This window comes from Cucurbita pepo, chromosome LG18 (assembly GCF_002806865.2).
Source record: "Cucurbita pepo subsp. pepo cultivar mu-cu-16 chromosome LG18, ASM280686v2, whole genome shotgun sequence".
Lineage (NCBI taxonomy): Eukaryota > Viridiplantae > Streptophyta > Magnoliopsida > Cucurbitales > Cucurbitaceae > Cucurbita > Cucurbita pepo.
Genome location: NC_036655.1, coordinates 6,061,265 through 6,081,578, shown reverse-complemented (window position 1 = coordinate 6,081,578; position 20,314 = coordinate 6,061,265). Strand labels below are relative to the sequence as shown.

Genomic DNA, 20,314 nt, shown 5'->3' with positions numbered 1-20,314 from the left:
TTGTGTGGATGCTTATCTATAAGGTCTTTTCAGCTGTCCCCATCTGGCCGGATGGCTGAGATGAAAGTAGAAACTTCCAGATGGGTGGTTTCTAGAACCCAACATTATTGCAGAACTGTTGAAGCAGCCTTCTTAGAATAATTTTCTGCTGTGGTAGAGCTTTTCAAATTGTTAAGACTTTTTTGGTTAGCATTTTTCCCACAGCTTCTTGATGGAACTTGTTCTGTTCGGTCATGGAAAATGGATAAGGGCGTTAATCCGCCCTCTACCATAAAAGAGAAGAACAGAACAGAAAAAGGAAACCTTTCTGCATCTATAAAACGCATTGGTTCTCCTTTTCAGGACCTATGGCTTTGACTATGACAGGAAGAATAAGAGCTCTTTTTGTATGTCCATTGAGCAATATGACTTTCAAACTATGTAAATCAGCACACCATGTGATAGTTACTTGAGCACCTAATCCATAATCCATGTAGACTGAGGGCAAAAACGAATAGGGATGTCCATTCTCTCCATGGAGACGATAGTGAGGCCGAGAATTGCCAAATGACGTCTATTATTGAATTTACCTGACCCAATAGTTCTCCATTTTTGGAACGTCCAGTGCTATAATCATTAAATGGGTAATTCGCCAATCCCTAAAATGGACTGTGCAATGTACTAATTGTTGAGTTATAGGTCATTTTACTAGACCCTACTAGAAGTTTCTATTGTAACAATCTACCCTTGTTTAATTCCTGTCGAAGCATATACTTAGGGGGACGATTTCAAAGTAGACTCCTATTCATTAGATGGTTTAAGCAGAGACTAGAAAGAAGGTGAGGAGAAAAACAAAATATAGTTGAATATTTAAATTATATACATAAGTTACCTTATTTGAAAAAATTACACATTTCGTATCAGACGTTTGGTTTAGATTACTTTCGAGTATTTAGTTTTCAAACTCAACAAGTTTACCTCTAAGGTTGCATTTGGTATTTTTGGTGTCCTTGTTCGTTTTTCCATTAATTACGAACACCATCTCGAAAGCCATCGTGACACCTGCTGTCCTGTCATTATCTTATGAACACAAGGATAAGGAGGGTGTAGTCTGCTGTTTCGTTATCCATATGTTTTGCATCAGTAAATGGATGAGCAGACAAAGATGGAACCTAAATCTCCATTTAAGTGATCATGAGAAATGCATAACACGATCGGATATCGACGACTACTGCATTTTACGACCAAATGGCCCATGAAACTCGACCTGTTTATGAAGCACACAACAAGTTATCTTGATCAAAAGAAGTCAAAATGCTTGGATGTTATGACAACTAAGCTTCATAGGGGGGCTTGAAACTGATTAGAGCCTTCACGAGGTAAGATTTCGAGCTATTTCCGAACAGAGAACAATATTGTGGCAGTGTTTCATATCATTACAAAGAAAAATCACAAGTTTGGCAAACTTGGTTGCAGTAAGACAATCTGTATGTGTATCAAGTTGACACACACATAACAGAGATGGTAACAGCATTACCATTCAAAAGAAAGGAATGTCTACATACTTATGTCAGATTCAGTATCTAAATATTTAGCAAGAAATTTGACTATACCTGTTTGATCATCGCGTTCATCATATCATCCAAGGACTCGAAACTTCCTTGAATCGATCCATCATGTAAGTTTCTATCCGCATTCGTCTTTGTGTTAGGACCCAATTTTTCAACCACACTGTGCTGAGGGAAGGATAGTTGAGCATCATTTGACGGGACTATCAAAGACAAACCGACCTTTCTCTCACAAACTAGACTATTCTGATTGAAACTCTGGCTTAAGGGGGATCGAGCGTAATCGTGTTCGTGCTCTTCCCAACTCTGCTTTGGCATACTGTCAACCACCCCTACCCCTGCCTGGCATTGCAGGTCTCTTGAATCCAGCAAGGGAGCTGAAACTGATCCAACAACCGAGATGTTCCTGTTCGTTGAGGGGGCGGAGGAAATGCTCGAGTTCATTGCTTGCAATTGATCAATGGGATACTCCTCATTGGGGTTCAAAGTTGCTGAGAATCTCAACAATTGTGCTGCTCCCTGCCAGTTTCCATTAGAAGGATCAGGATCCAAAAAACTCGAACAGCCAAAGTCTATGTCAAAAGCTTCTCCAATGGAAGTGGTGGACTTGCTGTGCTGCAAATGGCCGAGCTCGAGTGACGTCGGAATCCCTTGCAATAGATTAGTAGCTTGGTGTGGAGGCAACATAATAGCTGGTTGGAAGCTCCCAAGATTACTGATAGCACAGTTCAAATTATGGGAGCTTTGTTGGATCAGGCTCATTCCAGCAGGTGAATAATAAGATAATGAAGAGCTTGGAAGCCGCCCTGATCCTGCAAAGCCATGCATATCTCCATAGCCATCATATGAACCTATGCGCATGTAAGTGCCTTCTTTACTCCCAAATGTAGCAGCCAAGTTAGCTTGTTGAGATGCCACATTGCTGATTCTTTTCAGGTAAAGCCTATATTTCTGCAAATACAACACGAACACTCTTATTTTTGTCTCGTTTTCGTCTCGTTTAATCTTTGCAGACACATAAATCTGTCAAGTAAAAAGATGCTATAGCCACATGCCTGCAAATGACTAGCCACATTTTCTCTAGTAAGCCCTTCAACATTCATCAGATCCAGAATTTTTTTCGGCACGGCTTCTGGTTAAGAGCGAATCAAATCGTTACATATAACGAAACACAAATTTACTAACATAGCTTCTAGTACTCACTTACTTTCAAGACCCAACTGATTAACTGCTGAAACGAACTTCCGGTGCAACTCAACCGACCATACTACCCTAGGCCTCTTAAGGTTCGAAGGGTCGTCGATATCAACCTCGTTCTCTTTTCCTTCTTCATCCTCATCGTCGTCTTGTTCCTTTCGTTTCCTGTTGAGTTTTGCATTGTCTGCATTACTGGTTGATGAGAAACCTTGTTCACCTTCACTTCCTCCATTTCCAACGTTATCTTGATTAGGGAACTTGTTTTTTGCCTTCGGTTCGAGCTTCTTTCTCCGAATCACATGCTGCCAAATGTTCTTCAACTCCTCGATTCGAACTGGTTTCAACAGATAGTCGCACGCACCGTGCGCTATCCCCTTCATCACAAGCTCAGTATCACTATGTGCTGATAACACTAGGGAAGAAGAAAAGTCAATAACCAAACCAACTACTGTCAAGAACAAGACAATTGATGCTGTTCTAGAATCCTGGCAATAAGGAGACAACATTAAATTCAGCTAATCAAGAACACAACCATAAAAAAAAAAAAGCAGCAAACAGAACAAACTGATCCTAAACAAAACACGACAAGATGAAGTAGAGACATAGGATGTTGTGATCAATGAGATAAAAAAAAGCTTACTGATCACAGGTAGGTCCATCTCAAGCCCCACCAACTCAAGAAGCTTGAACCCATCCATATCAGGCATGTTCACATCACTGATAACCAAATCCACTTTGTTTCTATTTTCTCTCAACATCTTCAAAGCCTCAATGGACCTCTTCGTCGTGGTGACTGCAGGAAGAACAGAGAACAAACAAACCCACCATTTCAAACATTTCACAACCCAAAATCCCCAAAAACACAGATCAAGAACATACCATTCATGTACATAAGTCATCAAACCAAACAGAAACACACGAAATGAGAGCAAAAACAAACCATGATATTGGCATTTCCGAAGGAGATGCTCGAGCACTTTAAGACAAATGGGATCATCATCCACCGCCAGAACCCGCATCCCAACAGGAAAATGATCGGCGGCGCCACCATCGCCGGCTGAATCAACTGAACGACCCTCCACGGTCATGGGAGAAGGAGAGAAAAGGGGTTAAGAGAAAGAAACTCGAAATTTTCGATGTGGGTTCAATGTTTTCCACGACCCCTTCAGTTTTTCTCAGACACCCAGATGAGCAAATAGCTTAGAGAAGCCATTGATTGAAAGCAAAGCTCTGCAGAAATGGCGAATGATAGCGATGACCCAATACAGAGGGAAAGAAGAAGAAGAAGAAATTGAATTCAATTTCCAAAAGAACAGAAATCTGTGGAGTATTTTAAGCAAACCCTTTTCCCCTTTTCGCCCATTGTCTTATTATCATTGCTTTAAGGTTAAACCCTCTTCCACTTTCTCTCCCTCCATCATCCGTATGAACAGAAAGTGGAATAACTTTGGGGTTTTCTGGCAGTGGAGTCAAAACTTGATGCATCGCGGAAAAAGTCAGTCAAATCAACGATCCACATCATCCCACCGTATGATCATCTGATCATCTCACACAGGTTTTAATCCACCGTGTGATTATTCTGGATAATCAAATTCTACTGTTACTATGCTATGAAATTCCCCATCTCTCATTAATTAATTTTTGGCAGAATATTTAACAGGAATTTAATCCAAATTCAAAACTCTTTTTTTTTCAAATCCTGTTTAGAATCTAGTAATTATTGATACTTTAAAAGGCAATGTTATTCTTTTTTTAATTGTTCTTCTTATTTTGATAAATCGCGATTATATTACTTAAAATAAAGCTAATTTCGCGAACGAAATTTCGATAAAAATTGTAACTTTATTGAAAATTTTGTCTTCTCCTGTATCCTCAAATTTAATAATTTAATTAATAAATTTAAATTATCATATGTAAAAATAAATAATTTCTTTATAAATTTCGCTCTTATTAAAAATATATATCTATAATTTATTTATAGAATATAGTAAGAATTTTGTTTCCTTCTTAAAGGATTTTTACCTTTTTTTTTTTTTTCTTTTTAATATAATTAGAAAATGGCGTTCATTTGTGATTAAATTATTTTAATTAATGGAAATAAGAAAATTAGTTGGAGCGTGTCGATCACGCGCCAAAAATTCGTTTATGGTAAATGAATTTGTTTATAACTAAAAGTAACAAACGTATACAATGGACAGAACCACGAGGTCTGAGAGGACACGTCAGCTACTGCCACGTTGCACGACCTTATTGGTTTTCATTAATTCTATGTGGGTCCCGTCCCAATTATATGTCAGACCAGAAACAAATGCATCTTTATTTTGTGATAAATACTGTTTTTTTTCTTCTTTTTATTAGATAATAAAGTACAATATTATTTTTTTAATTATAAATTAAGTTTTAAAATTTTAAAAAATATATTCAACTTTCTACTAATTTATTTATTTAAATATAAAGATATACTTAAAAAGACGACGGTCTAACTTAGAGGAGAGAAAAAAACCATTACAAATGGAAAAGGAGGATCGTGTTTTAGTAATATATTTAGAAAATATTATCTTAGTTTGATCTAAAAGTAAGATACGTTCTCAAGAGTGATTTTTGTTAGGGACGAGAACTACGTATATATAACGTATGATATTATTGAACACAAGTTTATGTATTGTGACACCCGAGTAAAGAAAAGGTACGTGAATGAACCGAGAACACATCTGAACGAGAGTCATCTCAAGAATACGATGACTAAGAAATAAAAGTTGATACCTTACCAATGACGTTCATTTTCTTTCTCAGTGTCTTAATCACAAGATATTATAAATAAAATAAAATAATAAATAAATAAATATATATATATATAATTATTCACTTAATAATTTCATATATTTTATAAAATAACAATAATTATTGAGGGTAGGGCATAGGGGGAAGAATGAGGAATAATGATTGAGGGTGGGGCCCACACATTTGTGCTGAAAATGGATTAAAATAAAAATATGGAATTTATTATTTTATTTATTTTTCGTATAAAGCTGCTTCTTCTACCGCCAGTACTGTCCCCACAATTCATAATAATCAAAAGAAACTAATTTTTAAATCAATTTTTTAGTTAATTCAATATTTTGAATTTATNTTTTTTTTTAAATTGGTATTTAATTTACATTTAATAAAATTATAAAAATTTTATTTTATTTCTATTAAATCCATGATTTTTTTAAAAAAATATTAAAGTTTAAGGACTGAATTTTATAAATTTTTTATTTTATTTCTATTAAATCCATGATTTTTTTAAAAAAAATATTAAAGTTTAAGGACTGAATTTTATAATTATAAAAAGATTAATGATTGGATAGACGAATACATTTATAATTTAACTCTAAATTCGTTATTTGGTCCTCGCATATAATATGGACATATGCTCGAGCCTCACGCAAATGAGAAAATATGTTGAAAACAATATTAAAGAAAAAAAATATTATAGACTAAAAGCGAATAAACAACAAGAATTTGATAGTAAATAACTCGAGTAGAAAGAATTGATGACTAGTCATATCCCGTATAGTATATTTTGAGACATTTTAGTCCGACATGATTTTGGTGGTCAATCATATACCACCGTATTGACACAACAAGAATGGTAAATGTGTATCTAACATGAAAGCAAGTAAAAGAGGTTTTGAATGGGCATGCAACGATGGACAATATGTCCTGGATAAGTATGACTGGGACATGACATGCGGCCACAAACATGACTGTGACACCAAGCGCATTGATTGTTGAACTCTTTTGCCCGTGAAGACGGGCGGAATAGATACAACAAAATTATCTTTGATTCAGTCTCTACTTCAATCACGACAAACAAAACTATCGTTTTCTAAATCTCAAGCACTTGTTATGTTTCGACTCCATGATGCTTGGGGTAGAAGTGAGTTGTTTTATCGTTTGTTTAGTTGGGACCTTCTCCATTGCATTAATGAACCTACGCAAATGCTTAATATACTCGGGAAATGTCTCGAGGTTACAATGTCCCCCGCCTTTCACCCACAACGGATCGTACTTTTCCTTCGAAAGCTCCCAAAGTCGTTTTCCATGAGACCAATCAACAATATCATCATTTGTTCCCTGCCACATTGATCAAACTTAGCAGGCATGTATCACCCAACAACGTTAAAAAGGGAGAGGACAATTGGTCTTACATGTATAACCAAAATGGGACAGCTCACCAGCCTTATCTTGTCTATGTTCTGAAAAGATAAAGGCATTAAGAGCTGTTGGTATAAACACAAACAACGATCAAGAGGATGTATATAAAACCAATTGGAGCATAGATCACCTTGAAAATGTCAAACCAGAATGTCATTTTGACAGGACACAATACACGAATGCCTGAAAGTATGGCACTGTGGAGAACGACGCCTCTTAATTTTTGTAGTCGAGACGCCAAGTGAAGGGTCGGTCCGCTCCCCACGGATTGGCCATATAGAATCATGTCTTCTTGCTTGATCCCATAATCACGCTTCAAGCAATTGTAAACAGCTTCTATGTCGTAATATGTATTGAATTCAGATGGCTAACAGAATGAGGGATGAACCATTTATGAGTAAACAAATAGGCATAAACATGTTATTGGTAGAAGTGATGGCTGCTGGGATATAACCATTGAAACATCACTTTTAACCAAAGAAATAGAATTGCTTACCTTACCGGTAGATGCTCCATATCCTGAATAGTCGTAGCTGAAATTCAGGACAAACATGTTATTGGTAACTCTTCTGTAAATGAAAACAGCAATATGCCTCCCAATACAATGGCTGCAGATGTAACAGCCTAAGCCCAAGTCCACCGCTAGTAGATATTGTGGACTTTTCCTTTTGGGTTTCCTTTCGAGTTTTCAAAGGCGTCCACTATAGAGAAATTTCCACACCCTTATAAGCAATGTTTCGTCCTCCTCTACCCGATATAGGATCTCACAATTCACTAGGGAGAGATTTCTATACCCTTATAAGCAATGCTTCGTTCTCCTCCAACTGAGATAGGATCTCACAATCCACCCCCTTTGAGGCCCAACGTCCTCGTTGGCATACTGCTCAATGTCTGCCTCTAGTACCATTTGTAACAGGTCAACCCGCCTCTAGTACCATTTGTAACAGGTCAACCCGCCTCTAGTACCATTTGTAACAGGCCAACCTCTAAGCCCATCATTAGCCGATATTGTCCTCTTTAGGCTTTCCGTTTCAAGCTTCCCCTCAAGATTTTAAAATGCGTCCACCAAGGAGAGGTTCTCACACCCTTATAAGAAATGACGTGGGATCTCAAAATCCATCCCTCATTCCCCTCGCAAACCGATGTGGGATCTCACAATCCATCCCCTTGGGGCCCCACCGTCCTCGCTGGCACACCACCCGGTGTCTAGCTCTAATAACATTTGACCACTAATAGATATTGTACTTTCCCTTCTATGGTTCTACTCAAAATTTTAGAACATGTTTCTCTCGAACCGATATGGACCTCACAGTCAAGTTCGTCAAGTTCTTGATTCTGATTAGGGTGGCAAGAGTTTGAGCTTAGTTTCCTAATACATTGCTCATTTGTGCTTTACCATGATGAATCAATTGGAGTTTTCCCCCCTTTTGCTTGCTGAACACCAGAGTTTTTTTCTAAAGAACATGTACTTTTTCTACAAGGATCATGCCAAAACAGAATGAACATAGTCCCATTTTAGAAGATTTCAGAATTTTCTCTACAGTGATGGAACAATTTTGGCCCTCTTCTTTTGACCTTTTGGTTGTAATCTAACTCACAATACAAAGGAGACATGAAACGATGGGCGTACTACAATCTTCAAACAAAGCCTAGCCCTTAGACCAATAGAGAAACAATGGTGCTAACATTCATAAGCTCTTATGGGGGAATCATTGGCACCAAAATTGAGGCCAGGAAGAACAAATAACGAGTAATGCAGATTTCAAATTACACAAACCAAACCAAACAACAGAACAGCCTCAGGAATTAGAACAGATACATGATGAACAAGAATCATTGAAACGATGTTCAAAACAAAACCAGAGAGAATAAATTGTAAAGAACAATCAAATGTTAACGGGAATGGTACCTCATGATGTTAACGCGAAGGTGAGCTCTAAGTTGAACGAAGAGCTCGTGCATCTGGCCGAGATCAGCGGCATTGCCATGGGAATAAAGAAGCGTCAATCGAGCAAAAGGATATTTCCAGAAGGTGGCCACGATCCTATTACCGGCCTTGGTATCAAGCAAATTGACGTCCATATTCCTATCGGCGGACACGCCGGAGAAGGCGAGCCTTCCATCGTCCCCTCTGTAAACGTCGTAGGTTGGAGGCTCCGGTGGGAAGAAGGCAAACTTCGCAGCCACACCACCGGTTACATTTCCCATTAAGGCGATGAATCGGAAAATTTGGGAGATGAAATTCGCAATGGCTGAGGCATGAAGAAGAAGAAGGTGAGAGAAATTGGAGGAACGGAAACAGAGATGGACGGCTGAGATACGGTCAAAGGCTGCGGAGGAGAGAGAGAGAGAGAGAGAAAGGTCCAAAATCAGAAGGTCAGAGTCAAACATCCCTGAGATAATACTGCTTAAAGGATATTTATAAATATAGAAATTAAATTTAAACTAAATTTAAATTAATTTAACCTCCAACATCTACATTAATTTAATGCTTTCTCAAAACTATATTATAAAGATGTACATGCATTTATTAATAATTATTTCCATAATTACACTCAATACCTAAGTTAGTAATGTAGCAAATTTAGTATTCAATACGACCATGATGGCCGAGAATTGCCTAAAGTTCCTCGTACTCCTTTTCGATTTTTAACCGTTTATTCTTTTCTGAATACAATCAATTTGTCATAAGGGTTGATTGACATTAGTTTTATCGAACTTTGGCTTAGTTTTTCCACGGTTGTTTAACTTAAGGAGATATTGTCCCCTTTGACCCGTTAAGTATCACTATCAGCCTCACGATTTTAAAACGCGTCTAAGTCTAGCCCTACTTCGACCAGTGTCTCGCACTGTCTAGTAACTAGCTTTGATACCATTTGTAATAGCTCAAACACACTGCTAGTAGATATAGATATTGTTCTCTCTGGACAAAACGAACAATATCTACTAGTAGTGAGCTTGAATTGTTACAAACGATATTAGAGCCAAACACTAATTGGGTATGTCAGTAAGGATGCTAGGTCCCAAAGGGAATGGATTGTGATATCTTACATCGGTTGGAGAGGGAACAAAACATTGTTTATAAGGGTGTAGAAACCTCTCCCTAAAAGATGTGTTTTAAAACTGTGAGACAGATGATGATACATAATAGGTCAAAACGAAAACAAATATCTATATATTAATATAGTTTGTTTAACTTAGGGAGATATTGTCCCCTTTGGCCCGTTATGTATCGCTATCAGCTTCACGATTTTTAAACGCGTCTAAGTCTAGCCCTACTTCGACTAGTGTCTCGCACCGTTTGGTAACTGACTTTGATATCATTTGTAATAGCCCAAACCTACTGCCAGTAGATATTGTTTTATTTGGGCAAAATAAACAATATCTACTAGTGGTGGACTTGAGTTGTTATAAACGGTATTAGAGCCAAACACGGGACGGTATGCCAGCGAAGACACTGGGCCCCAAAAGGAATGGATTGTGATATCTCACATCGGTTGGAGAGGAGAACAAAACATTTTTTATAAAGGTGTAGAAATCTCTCCCTAGAAATGCATTTTAGAACTGTGAGACAGATAATGATACATAATAGGTCAAAACGAAAACGAGATATTTAATCTAAGTCATACATTGGAAGCTTTATTTGGAAAGAAAATAATATATTTAATAGATAATTTTTTTGTCTTGTGTATAATAAATCATTGACTACTCATTTAATAATATACTTTTACAGTATATTAAATTAAAATTATGACGTCACCCGTACATCCATGCATTTTGAGCTGCAAAAAATAAAAAATAAAAAAGGAAAATAATAAGTTAAATGTTTATAATTTTGGTAGATAAATAAAGTAGAAAAAAAATATACCTGCTTCCGCAATGGCCCAATTCTTGTCGTACCCGAGGGCCCAAAAAAAGTATCCACGAAGCCCATGGGCCTTCGCATACTTGACCTTCACATCAATGGAGCTCGGCCCATCATACCCAATCCAAGTGGTCCCCGCAAACGAATAAGTCGAAACCGACGTCGTATCGAACACCTCGGTGGCGCCGTTGGCCGAATTGAAATCCAACACGTCAGAGTAAATCATAACGCCTTCATTCCCTGGGCCAACTCCCTCTGCCGGCGCTCCAATCCCGTGATGACACGCGTCCTTCAACTGCCACGTTCTTCCGTACACCGGCAACCCCATAACTAATTTCTCCGGCGGAACTCCAGCCTCAATCCACGATGTTATGCCGTAGCTGGTGCTGAAATTGCTTGTCTTATCGAAGAGCTGAGCGTGTGATCCTGTGGCCGATGGTGACCATTTCCCGAAGTAATCGAAGCACATCGGACTGATGAAATCGACGTACTTGGTAATCGCGTCGGGGGGATATGATCGAGGCGGCGACGGGAAACTGGAAGCGTACGAGACGGCCGCCGACAGCTCCAGCGGAGGTCGGTCGGCGTTGGAGGAGGACTCTGTTTCGATTGCTTGACGCCATTCCTTGAAGAGCGAAGACAAATGGGACATGTCGTCGGTGGAATCGGGGAATTCCCAATCCAAATCTAGACCGTCGAAGCCGTACGATCTGGCTGCGGAGATGGCCGACGCGATGAAGGCGGAGCGGAAGGTTTGGTTAGCGGCCATAGCAGCGAAGATGGGAACAGAGGAACCGCCGCCGCCGATTGAGAGGAAGGTTTTGATCTGAGGGTCGGCGGCGTGGATGGTTGAGGTGAAATTTCTCATCCATTGGTCGTCGTTGGGAGTGACTGTCAATTCAAAGGTTACGTTATTTGGCTCCAGGAAAGCGTAGAAGAGATGGGTAAAATGGGAGGTGGAGATTGCCGCCGGAGGGAATGTTTGGGTTAGCCATGAAAGCCAGTAACCACCTCGGATCGTCGTCGGTGATGATTCGACCGCGGAAACAGAGCCAAAAACAGAGAGCTCTGTAGCAGCAAGTAGAAGAACAGAGCAAATCAGCGACGGAATGAATTTGGGAACGAGGGACATGATTGAAACTCAAAAAACAGAGAATTAATGAGTGATATTGATTATGCATACATATATATATATATATATAATGTGTGGGAATTGTCGATTGGGTTCTTGGAGCTAAGATTATAAATGCTCTGTTTGTATGGAAGTTTGTGTTTGGAGGCCGGCTGTGCTTCTATTATAATATAACTACTAAATAATATTAATAATAATTTAACATGTTCAAAAATAATATATTTTTAAACCCTTAAAACATATATATACATATATATATATATATATATTCATTAAGTGAAGCGGGGTAGGATAGGGTTGGGACGGAAAATGTAATTCTCGATCTTGGTCCTGTATAGGTAACAAAGAAAAATCTTTCCATCCTCTCCATTCTCAGTCTAAACGAGGATTTTTAACTCTATTAAAGACTGATATTACCGTTCTTAATTATATTCGATAAATATACATCAAAACATAAAATTTAAATTCACTTCAAAAGTTATTATAACTCAATATATTGATTTAAATTATTATTTATATAATGATAATTGGAACCAAAATTCCAATCTCGAAATAAATAAAATGATTTTGTTTTTGTAGCAGGATCATGAACAGAATGCTACATGCTCATCTGCCACATCCGCCAACCTGTTACTGGAACAGCCCGTAGGGTCTGGGAAGCCACAGAAGGTATCAACCAACTCTGCTCGGCACTGGTTGTAACCACTCCAGCTCTGTAGGTATACTCATTTAGCAACCCACAGCCGATCATGGGGTTTCTTGAATCAACTCCCTCGCCTTCTCCATTTCCTATAAGAAGAGCCTGCCGGAGAAAGAAGGGATATTCCAAGTGTTTTTGGAGCTTTTCTTCTTCGATTTGCTTGTTTTTGGTCAGCTATGGGTGATATTTCGCTGGAAGATGTCAAGAATGAGAACGTTGATCTAGTAAGAACATTGATTCATTGTTTCTTTTGTTTTGTTTTTGTGATTCTCTGTTTTTTTGTGTTTTGATCTTTGTTTTTTCATGTGGGTTCTTGTAGGAACGGATTCCTGTGGAGGAAGTTTTTGAGAAACTAAAGTGCACTAAAGAAGGATTGAGCACAGCAGAAGGAGAAAAGAGACTCCAAATTTTTGGTCCTAACAAGCTTGAAGAGAAAAAAGAGAGCAAGGTTTTGAAGTTCTTGGGGTTTATGTGGAATCCTCTATCATGGGTTATGGAATCTGCGGCAATCATGGCCATTGCTCTGGCTAATGGAGGGGTACTCATACGTTTTACCCAAATTTGTTCTTGTTCGTTCTCTTACACTTAGAAACTCAAGCTAGATTGTGGTTTAAAATGCAGGGGAAACCACCGGATTGGCAAGATTTTGTTGGGATTATTGTGTTGTTGATCATTAACTCTACCATTAGTTTCATTGAAGAGAACAATGCTGGAAATGCAGCTGCTGCTCTCATGGCTGGTCTGGCCCCCAAAACCAAGGTATTTGCGTTCCTTTTTGAAGTTTTGGGTGGTTTAATATGGTTTGATTGTTGAGAATTGTTGGAAGAGGAGTCACACGTCGAGTAATGGGGTTGATCGTGAGTTTATAAGTAAGGAATACATCTCCATTGGTATGAGACTTTTGGGGAAACAAAAAGTAAAGTCAACTGGACAATATCATACCATTGTGGAGAGTTGTGATTCTTAACATGGTATTAGAGTCATGCCCTTAACTTATTCATGTCAATAGAATTCTCTAATGTCGAACAAAGAAGTTGTGAACCTCGAAGGTGTAGTCAAAAGTGACTCAAGTGTCGAACGAAGGGTGTGCTTTGTTCGAGGGCTCTAGAGAAGGAGCCGAGCCTCGATTAAGGGGAGGTTGTTTGAGGGCTCCATAGGCCTCAAGGGAGATTCTATGGTGTACTTTGTTCGATGGAGGATTGTTGATAATTGTTGAGAGAGGAGTCCTACATCGACTAATTAAGGGGTCGATCATGGATCTATAAGTAAGGAATACATCTTGGACAATAGTGCACAATAATGGAGAGTCATGGTTCCTAACCATCCTAACAAGAGATATTTCTCTCCAACTCTTGGATGTCATTGGAAGCATTTGTTGGGTCTTGAAGTTAGGGGAGTGTCGAAGTATGAGTACGTGATTCAATTTACTCTAACCCATCAACTTAAACTTCCGAGTTTAGTGATAATTTAACCGTGGATAATGCGGTTCATGAGATTGTTGTTTTTCAAACTTGTGTAGGTTCTAAGAGATGGGAAGTGGAAAGAAGAGGAGGCAGCAATTCTGGTTCCAGGGGATGTGATTAGCGTTAAATTAGGAGATATTATCCCGGCCGATGCACGTCTCTTAGAAGGCGATCCTCTGAAGATCGACCAGTCTGCTCTTACCGGTGAATCTTTGCCTGTCACCAAGAATCCTGGTGATGGAGTGTTCTCTGGCTCCACCTGCAAGCAAGGAGAGATCGAGGCCGTTGTTATTGCCACTGGAGTGCATACCTTTTTTGGAAAGGCAGCTCACCTTGTGGACAGCACCAACCAAGTTGGTCATTTCCAAAAGGTAAAAGAAAAACTCTTGATTCTTGCATAACCAAAGTAACATAGGATTCATGGCAAGATTTGTGGTTCTAATGGTTTATCATTGATCAGGTGTTGACCGCCATTGGAAACTTCTGTATATGCTCGATCGCGGTCGGGATGGTCATTGAGATTCTAGTAATGTTTGCCATCCAGCACAGAGCATACAGGGAGGGCATTGACAACTTGTTGGTGCTTCTCATTGGAGGCATTCCCATAGCAATGCCAACAGTTCTTTCAGTAACCATGGCCATCGGATCGCATCGCCTTTCGCAGCAAGGTGCCATCACCAAGAGGATGACAGCCATTGAAGAGATGGCTGGGATGGATGTCCTGTGCAGTGACAAGACAGGAACTCTCACCCTGAACAAGCTCACAGTAGACAAGTCCCTGATTGAGGTCAAGCTCACATAGTTTCACTCATTGGCTTTGATCATGGCTCATCATGGTGCATTTATGACTGCAGGTGTTTGTACCAAACATGGACAAGGACGCTGTCATGCTGTTTGCTGCAAGAGCGTCGAGAGTCGAAAATCAAGACGCCATCGATGCCTGCATTGTCGGAATGTTGGATGACCCCAAAGAGGTTTTATACTCAGCTTTGTTTTTATGTTCATGGGCTTCCTTTTACTGAACCTTTTGTGGTATACTGAACCTTTTGGCTCTTAAAGGCAAGAGCAGGAATAACTGAGGTGCATTTCTTGCCGTTTAACCCGGTCGATAAACGTACTGCCATTACCTACATCGACACAGATGGTAACTGGCACAGAAGCAGCAAGGGCGCTCCTGAACAGGTAGTGTTGTTGTCTGATAGCCAATGTCACTTATGAAGAACCACATTTGTTTTAGATGCCTAACTCTGTCATTTTGGTATTAGATCATTGACCTTTGTGACCTTAAAGGTGAAGCAAGGCAGAAAGCTCATACCATTATCGATAACTACGCTAATCGCGGTCTTCGTTCGTTGGCCGTTGGTCGACAGGTGAATTGTGTGAATATATATACAAAATAGGTTCATTAACTCATAGAATGAATAGGATTTCTTATTACCTCTAAACCTTGTTTGCCATCATGTTTAGACTGTTAAAGACAAGGACAAGGAAAGTGGTGGAGAACCATGGGAATTTGTTGGTCTCTTGCCTCTATTTGATCCTCCAAGGCATGATAGTGCAGAAACCATTCGCCGAGCTCTAGAACTTGGTGTTAATGTTAAGATGATCACTGGTGACCAACTTGCAATAGGGAAAGAAACCGGTCGGAGGCTCGGCATGGGCACGAACATGTATCCGTCGTCGTCTTTGCTCGGACAAAGCATGGATGAGTCAATTGCTTCTATTCCTGTTGATGAACTCATTGAGAAGGCTGATGGGTTTGCAGGAGTCTTCCCAGGTAATCACGTTATACTTTTAACCACAAGAGATTGTTAGCTTTCCACAATGGTACGATTTTGTCCACTTTGAGCCTAAGCCCTAATGAGTTTGCTTTGGGTTTTCCCAAAAGGCTTCATACTAATGCAGATGTATTTCTTACTTATAAACCCATTAACCAACGTGGGACTCCCTCCCACCCCAACTAAACTAGTCATTTGTGGATTGCAGAACACAAGTATGAGATTGTTAAGAGACTTCAGGAGAGGAAACATATTTGTGGCATGACAGGAGATGGTGTCAATGATGCTCCTGCTCTCAAGAGGGCCGACATCGGTATCGCTGTGGCTGATGCAACCGACGCCGCACGAAGCGCATCAGACATTGTCTTGACCGAGCCAGGACTAAGTGTGATTGTGAGTGCTGTGTTAACCAGTAGAGCCATCTTTCAAAGAATGAAAAACTACACTATCTATGCAGTTTCCATTACAATACGTATTGTGTTGGGATTCATGCTTGTTGCTCTCATCTGGAAGTTTGATTTCTCGCCTTTTATGGTCCTTATCATTGCCATCCTAAACGATGGAACCATCATGACCATTTCAAAGGATAGGGTGAAGCCATCACCTGTGCCTGACTCATGGAGACTCAAAGAGATTTTTGCTACTGGTGTTGTCCTTGGAACATACATGGCCTTCGCGACCGTGTTTTTCTTCTGGCTCGCCAACGAAACCGTCTTCTTCCCGGTGAGAAAATGATATCGTGCCCTGAATGTTAAACACAAAGATGACATTGTGTACTAACATGTCAACATTGTCTGCAGAACACATTTGGCGTAAAGCCACTCAGAGGTATTGCTGAGATGAACTCTGCTCTCTATCTTCAAGTGAGCATCATCAGTCAAGCTCTCATCTTTGTCACGAGGTCAAGAAGTTGGTCCTTTGTTGAATGCCCTGGTTTCTTGCTAGTTATTGCCTTCCTTGCTGCACAGTTGGTAAGAACAACACTTCTTTCAAACCCTTTTCAAAACTGCACAATCTTTGTAACGGCCCAACATCCTTACTGGCATACCGTCTCGTATCCACCCCCTTCGGGGCTCAGCCTCCTCGCTGGCACATCGCTCAGTGTCTAGCTTTAATACCATTTGTAACGATCCAAGTCCACCGCTTGCACATATTGTCCTCTTTGGACTTTCACCCTCAAGGTTTTTAAAATTCGTTTGCTAGGGAGAGGTTTCCACACTGGTGTTTCGTTCTCTTCCCTAATCGATATGAGATTTCACAATCCACCCATTTTCGTGACATAGCGTCCTTGCTGGCACACAGCCTCGTGTCCACCCTCCTTCGGGGCTTACCTCCTCGCTGGCACATCGTCAAGTGTCTAGCTCTGATACCATTTGTAATGGCCCAAGCCCACTGTTAGTAGATATCGTCCTCTTTGAGCTTACCCTTTCGGGATTCCCCTCAAAGTTTTTAAAACGCCTATGCTAGGGAGAGGTTTCCACACCCTTATAAAGGGTATTGCCTTTTCCTCCCCAACCGACGTGAGATCTCACATTCTTTCTCCTGTATTCTGCTATATACCCTTTCAGGTTGCCACTCTAATTGCTGTATACTCCGAATGGGACTTTGCAAGGATCAAGGGCATTGGGTGGGGATGGGCAGGAGCCATCTGGTTATTCAGTATTGTCACTTACTTCCCACTTGATGTCCTCAAATTTGCAATCCGTTATGGCCTCAGCGGCAAGGCCTGGGACAACATGCTCGAGAATAAGGTCCGTGTTCGAACTTCTGTAATGTCATTTTACTTATAGGGTGTCGTGCTAACGAATGTTCTCGACCATTCTGCTACCGTAGACTGCGTTTACAACGAAGAAGGATTACGGAAAAGGCGAAAGAGAGGCACAATGGGCAATAGCCCAACGTACAAGGCATGGCCTGCAGCCACCAGAAACCATATTTCATGAAAAGAGCAGCTACGAGGAACTTTCAGCGATTGCAGAGCAAGCGAAGAAAAGAGCTGAAATTGCCAGGTAAATTCGAAAACAAATCAATATCGAACACTTAGAAAGTCATTCCAAGCACGACGACCACGAATTGTATGAACTTTTTAGTAAGTGTTTGAATGTTGAACGGTGCAGGCTGAGGGAACTCCACACTTTGAAGGGCCATGTAGAGTCGGTGGTGAAGTTGAAGGGGTTGGACATTGACACTATCCAACAGCACTACACTCTTTGATCTGTGATTGAGTTGACAACATTTGGCTGACTTTCAACAAAAACGAAGAACAAATAATTTCAAAATGAAAAGAAAAATGTATTATAGATGGTGAAAGGGGGTTATTCTCTCTTTTGTACCTGCAACTCTTATAAGGAAAATATATTCTAGAGTGATGATGAAAAAGTGAAAATTGTTGTTAAATTAATAAAAATGCATTTAAACTTTTTATATGTTAACATGTGATTTTACCTTAAAACATTGTTTATAAGAATGTGGAAATCTCTCCTTATGAGAGGCGTTTTAAAACCGCGAGGCTCACAGCGATACGTAACGAGCCAAAACGAACAATATTTGCTAGCGGTGGGCTTGAACCAATATAAATGGTATTAGATCCAATCTTCGGGCAATATGTCAACGAGAACGCTGGATCACCAAGGAGTAGATTGGGAGATTCCACATTGGTTGGAGAGGGGAGCGAAACATTTCTTACAATGATGTGGAAACCCCTCATCGTATCCAGTACATGCATTTTAAAATTACGAGGCCGACAGTAATAGACCAAATAGAACAATATGTTAGGACAATATTTCCTAACAGCGAGCGAGTGTAAAAAAAAATCATTAAACTTTCAAAACTTTAAAAAGTTTTATTAATGCTAACTAAAAAAATTAAAATATAGTTGAGTATTATATTTAAAAATACCCATTAAATTTTAAAATTCTTAAAAAAAAAAAAAAAATTAAATAAATACAATTTATGATGAAACTTATGACATAATATTTAGCCACAGAGCATGAGAGTGACATGGCGGTTAAATAGGCAATGTATCCCCTCAACCCGCCGCCGCCGGTGGTGTTTTCCCGCCAATTCCAACCGTATATAAGAATCATTTCCATATTTCAAAATCAACGAAACCCCAATTCTCCTTCTGCTTCTGCTTCTGCTTCTGCTTCTGCCCTAAACCCTTTCCAGTTTCCCATGGCCTCTCGAGCTCTCATTGAGTACGATCGCAAGAGGCTCGAGAATATTAGCCGCAACGATGAAATGATGGCCGCCCTCAAGCTTCAGTCCAAAGCCTCTGAACTCTCTGCTGCCTCCAAGCGTCAAAGGTCTCTCTCTAACTTTTCCTACTGATTTCTGTATCCTACTTCGTTTTTTCTCTGTTTTGTTTGTGATCTCTTTGTTATTCCCCTTCCAGAGTTGAAACCAAATCGGAAATGGTTTATCCGTAGACCAAACCTAAAATCGAGACTCCGATAGTTTTACGGCGCTCTTTGCGTGCTAGAGGAATTCCCCCTAATGCCAAAAGTGTTTCAGATGATATTAGGGAGCCGGCTACTAAAATTAAATTGATAGGATAGGGTTGGGACTAAAAATTTAATCCTAGTTCTTGGTTCTGTATAGCTAACCAAAAAAATCTTTCCACATTCCTTATAGTCGGGTTAAACGAGAATTTTAACTTTGTTAGAGGCGGATCTTAGTTTTTAGTAATAATATTAATCCAAATTAAAGTAAAATAAAACATAATTATATTTGATAAATATACATCCAAAACATAAATTTTAAATTCACATCAAAGCTTATTCTAAGTCGATACATTGATTTCAATTATCATTTATATAATGCTAATTGTAACCAAAATTCTAATCTCAAACCAATAAATAAATAAATAAAATGATTTTGTTTTTGTAGCAGGACCATGAACAAAATGCTACATGCTCATTGCCACATCCGCCAACCTGTTACTGGAACAGCCCGTAGGGTCTGGGAAGCCACAGAAGGTATCAACCAACTCTGCTCGGCACTGGTTGTAACCACTCCAGCTCTGCAAGTATACTCATTTAGCAACCCACAGCCGATCATGGGGTTTCTTGAATCAACTCCCTCGCCTTCTCCATTTCCTATAAGAAGAGCCTGCCGGAGAAAGAAGGGATATTCGAAGTGGTTTTTGGAGATTTTCTTCTTCGTTTTGCTTGTTTTTGGTCAGCTATGGGTGATATTTCGTTGGAAGATGTCAAGAATGAGAACGTTGATCTAGTAAGAACATTGATTCATTGTTTCTTTTGTTTTGTTTTTGCGATTCTCTGTTTTTTTTGTGTTTTGATCTTTGTTTTTTCATGTGGGTTCTTGTAGGAACGGATTCCTGTGGAGGAAGTTTTTGAGAAACTAAAGTGCACTAAAGAAGGATTGAGCACAGCAGAAGGAGAAAAGAGACTCCAAATTTTTGGTCCTAACA

At 39.6% G+C, this 20,314-nt stretch overlaps 5 protein-coding genes across 5 annotated transcripts; 2 read left to right on the top strand and 3 right to left on the bottom strand.

Annotated features, from left to right (window-relative positions):
- Positions 1–1,345: 1,345 nt before the first annotated feature.
- On the bottom strand, positions 1,346–4,178 carry LOC111780613 (two-component response regulator ORR22-like). Its single transcript, XM_023661052.1, has 5 exons — positions 3,685–4,178; positions 3,385–3,537; positions 2,755–3,156; positions 2,603–2,679; positions 1,346–2,498 (listed from the first exon to the last, which is right to left on the bottom strand). The coding sequence occupies exons 1-5, from the start codon at positions 3,830–3,832 to the stop codon at positions 1,587–1,589; spliced, it is 1,692 nt and encodes a 563-aa protein (XP_023516820.1). The 5' UTR covers positions 3,833–4,178; the 3' UTR covers positions 1,346–1,586.
- Positions 4,179–6,277: 2,099 nt separating this feature from the next.
- On the bottom strand, positions 6,278–9,318 carry LOC111780294 (protein ABHD17C-like). The gene is made up of 5 exons (XM_023660658.1): positions 8,854–9,318; positions 7,441–7,477; positions 7,075–7,311; positions 6,938–6,985; positions 6,278–6,863 (listed from the first exon to the last, which is right to left on the bottom strand). Exons 1-5 carry the CDS (start codon positions 9,150–9,152, stop codon positions 6,606–6,608), a joined length of 879 nt encoding a protein of 292 aa, XP_023516426.1. The 5' UTR covers positions 9,153–9,318; the 3' UTR covers positions 6,278–6,605.
- Positions 9,319–10,637: 1,319 nt separating this feature from the next.
- On the bottom strand, positions 10,638–11,977 carry LOC111780600 (acidic mammalian chitinase-like). Its single transcript, XM_023661043.1, has 2 exons — positions 10,813–11,977; positions 10,638–10,726 (listed from the first exon to the last, which is right to left on the bottom strand). Exons 1-2 carry the CDS (start codon positions 11,939–11,941, stop codon positions 10,701–10,703), a joined length of 1,155 nt encoding a protein of 384 aa, XP_023516811.1. The 5' UTR covers positions 11,942–11,977; the 3' UTR covers positions 10,638–10,700.
- A 590-nt stretch (positions 11,978–12,567) lies between these two features.
- LOC111780583 (ATPase 8, plasma membrane-type) lies at positions 12,568–18,221 on the top strand. The gene is made up of 14 exons (XM_023661017.1): positions 12,568–12,865; positions 12,961–13,179; positions 13,263–13,400; positions 14,161–14,475; positions 14,565–14,891; positions 14,959–15,078; positions 15,164–15,286; positions 15,370–15,474; positions 15,572–15,881; positions 16,091–16,605; positions 16,683–16,853; positions 17,451–17,633; positions 17,716–17,891; positions 18,000–18,221. Exons 1-14 carry the CDS (start codon positions 12,818–12,820, stop codon positions 18,094–18,096), a joined length of 2,847 nt encoding a protein of 948 aa, XP_023516785.1. The 5' UTR covers positions 12,568–12,817; the 3' UTR covers positions 18,097–18,221.
- An 899-nt stretch (positions 18,222–19,120) lies between these two features.
- Positions 19,121–20,288, top strand: LOC111780586. The gene is made up of 3 exons (XM_023661020.1): positions 19,121–19,187; positions 19,774–20,115; positions 20,212–20,288. Coding segments are annotated over exons 1-3 (408 nt in total). The 5' UTR covers positions 19,121–19,122; the 3' UTR covers positions 20,213–20,288.
- Positions 20,289–20,314: the final 26 nt, after the last annotated feature.

Excerpts from the sequence above, each read along its gene's own strand:
- LOC111780613 (XM_023661052.1), bottom strand. The coding sequence starts at position 3,832 with ATGACCGTGGAGGGTCGTTCAGTTGATTCAGCCGGCGATGGTGGCGCC. Across the intron at positions 3,538-3,684 it reads TCGGAAATGCCAATATCATG|TCACCACGACGAAGAGGTCC; the intron begins GTTTGTTTTTGC and ends TTCTTCCTGCAG. Across the intron at positions 2,680-2,754 it reads TAATCAGTTGGGTCTTGAAA|AAGCCGTGCCGAAAAAAATT; the intron begins GTAAGTGAGTAC and ends GCTCTTAACCAG.
- LOC111780294 (XM_023660658.1), bottom strand. The coding sequence starts at position 9,152 with ATGGGAAATGTAACCGGTGGTGTGGCTGCGAAGTTTGCCTTCTTCCCA. Across the intron at positions 7,312-7,440 it reads ATGGAGCATCTACCGGTAAG|CCATCTGAATTCAATACATA; the intron begins GTAAGCAATTCT and ends TCATTCTGTTAG. Across the intron at positions 6,986-7,074 it reads TCTGGTTTGACATTTTCAAG|AACATAGACAAGATAAGGCT; the intron begins GTGATCTATGCT and ends TTATCTTTTCAG.
- LOC111780600 (XM_023661043.1), bottom strand. The coding sequence starts at position 11,941 with ATGTCCCTCGTTCCCAAATTCATTCCGTCGCTGATTTGCTCTGTTCTT. Across the intron at positions 10,727-10,812 it reads TTGGGCCATTGCGGAAGCAG|CTCAAAATGCATGGATGTAC; the intron begins GTATATTTTTTT and ends TATTTTTTGCAG.
- LOC111780583 (XM_023661017.1), top strand. The coding sequence starts at position 12,818 with ATGGGTGATATTTCGCTGGAAGATGTCAAGAATGAGAACGTTGATCTA. Across the intron at positions 15,882-16,090 it reads GTTTGCAGGAGTCTTCCCAG|AACACAAGTATGAGATTGTT; the intron begins GTAATCACGTTA and ends TGTGGATTGCAG. Across the intron at positions 16,854-17,450 it reads CCTTCCTTGCTGCACAGTTG|GTTGCCACTCTAATTGCTGT; the intron begins GTAAGAACAACA and ends ATACCCTTTCAG.
- LOC111780586 (XM_023661020.1), top strand. The coding sequence starts at position 19,123 with ATGATGGCCGCCCTCAAGCTTCAGTCCAAAGCCTCTGAACTCTCTGCT. Across the intron at positions 19,188-19,773 it reads GCTGCCTCCAAGCGTCAAAG|GACCATGAACAAAATGCTAC; the intron begins GTCTCTCTCTAA and ends TTTTTGTAGCAG.